The 2,036-nt window shown below is 29.8% G+C and overlaps 1 protein-coding gene across 1 annotated transcript in view; it reads right to left on the bottom strand.

Annotated features, from left to right (window-relative positions):
* Positions 288–2,036, bottom strand: part of LOC107610029 (LOB domain-containing protein 13) — a 2,106-nt gene continuing 357 nt past the window's right edge. Inside the window, exons 2-3 of the mRNA XM_021107466.1 lie at positions 1,710–1,975; positions 288–1,140 (exon numbers count right to left, since the gene is read on the bottom strand). Of these exons, the coding sequence (XP_020963125.1) occupies positions 622–1,140; positions 1,710–1,883 (693 nt within the window). The 5' untranslated portion in view covers positions 1,884–1,975 and the 3' untranslated portion in view covers positions 288–621. The remainder of the gene's footprint in view (positions 1,141–1,709; positions 1,976–2,036) is intronic.

The following is a 2,036-nucleotide window of genomic DNA, read 5'->3' as shown; positions in this document are numbered from 1 at the left end:
CCTTCATCAGTTTTATATTTCCTTGAAAAGATTAATAATACCTTCTAATTAAAAGAAAGAAAATAGTATACGCCATGAAAATTATATTGCAATACATGCATGAAATTGATAAAAAGGTAAGGGACGTAATCTATATGCTAATTAACTGTCCCTACACTCCGAATGCATTATTTTTACATAATTGAAAATGTATAAAATGTAAAATACTTTTACATTTATATCTAATTATGTTAAATAAAATAACTATTTTTCATATTAATGACGTAAATAATCATGAACAAGTATAATTGAACAACTATTTTGTAGTCATTAAACTCATCATAATATATATGCGGATATGAAAAGAAATATAAAGAATACTACTACAAGTTGAGAGTATCGCACTAGGGACTAACAATAATAATGAATGTGGATTTCCCTTCCCCATAATTGAAGCTCTCTCAACCAACCAAAACAGGAGAGAAGACCAAATTAAAATATAAGGCCAAGACTCAAGCTAAGAGACATACAATAGTTGGAATTAGGAGCATGGTTGTTCAATTTCCCCACACAAAATAATGAATATTTTAATTAAAAACAAAAAAAAAAACAAAAATTGGACATCATACTAATTAATTATAATTAAGCAAAGTAAGGAACACTTTCACTAGTAATGGATCCATGACTCAATGTGGTTTTAGGTGGAGTGTTGTTGTAAACAGAAGAAGCCGAAGACGAAGACAAAGACGACGAAAGCACAACAGTAGAAGGTGAAGGTAAAGATGGATTTGGCGGCACAGGGCGCAAAGGTGGAGGAAGAGGAGGTTGAGAAATACCTTGTTGTTGTGATGAAGAGTTTGCAGCATTATTATCATTATTATTATTATTGATTATTATTGGTGCTTGATTATTAGATGGAAGATGGTGATGATGATGATGATTCATGGAAATGAGAGTGGCAGTGGCAGTGGCAGCAGCTTCTCTATATTTGTATTTGAGAATCTCAGCCCTAACAGCATTGACTTCAGCTTGCAATGTTTGAATTTGTTGCTGCAAACCTGAAATTGCACCCATGCATCCATAAACTGGATCTCTTAATCTCAAGTTTGCTTCATATACCAAACTGTTTGCTGCATCTGCTCTTTGTCCCTCTCCTACTTCCTACACATATTAAAACCAATTAATGAAAAAAAAAAAAAAAACAAAATATATAGCTAGTTATTACTGGATTTAGTATTATTATTATGAGTAGCATGTAACTGATATATTAATACAATAGATTCCTTTCGGAAGATAAACTTATTTAAAAATAAATAGATAATATATTTTCGTCAAATCTTTTTTATTGCGTTAGATCTGATGGTAATATAATTTATCGTCAAATTTATATATAAAATCTGACAGTAAAATATGTATTTTATAGTGAGTTATGTATAATTTTTTATTTTTATTTTGTGTCTTTAAATCCTTTAATTTTTATTTAGTAAAATAAAAACAACAAAAATCCAACACAAAAAAAATTTTTTGTTATGAAAATTCAAATAAAATATTACAAAATTACTAAACACAAAAATGTAAATTATTAAATAGAAATATAAAATGTTTAGTTATTATACCTCTAAATGTTCTGTAATCCTAAACAAATTGAATCTTGAAAAGGAAGAAAGTAGTTGAAGAGAGGAGGGAGTATATATGAATAAATTGTGAATAATAATGATTAAGATACCAACCATGAGCATCTTGGAGACATTGCTTGCACCAAAGACTTTATGAACAGCAGCAAACTTTTGAGGCTCATGTGGTGAGAAATAAGGAGAGAAGGGACACTCCTCAGCACACCTTCTTCTAAGAAGCTTGCAAGCAGCACATGGTGTCACTGTGTTTAAGCTTTGCTTCCTCCCCATTATTTCTATTTCACTTTCACTACAACTTGATGTTAATAATTCTCCCTCTATCTTCACCTTCTTTGCTATCTCATCTATTCTTTCTTTTTCCAAAATCACAAAAACCTCATCTTAATAATATACTTTACAACTTTATTAGATACCATTTTATTT

Source organism: Arachis ipaensis, chromosome B07, assembly GCF_000816755.2.
Source record: "Arachis ipaensis cultivar K30076 chromosome B07, Araip1.1, whole genome shotgun sequence".
In the NCBI taxonomy this organism is placed as follows: domain Eukaryota; kingdom Viridiplantae; phylum Streptophyta; class Magnoliopsida; order Fabales; family Fabaceae; genus Arachis; species Arachis ipaensis.
Note: the sequence above shows the minus strand (reverse complement) of the source record. Positions and strands in the feature narration are given on the sequence as shown.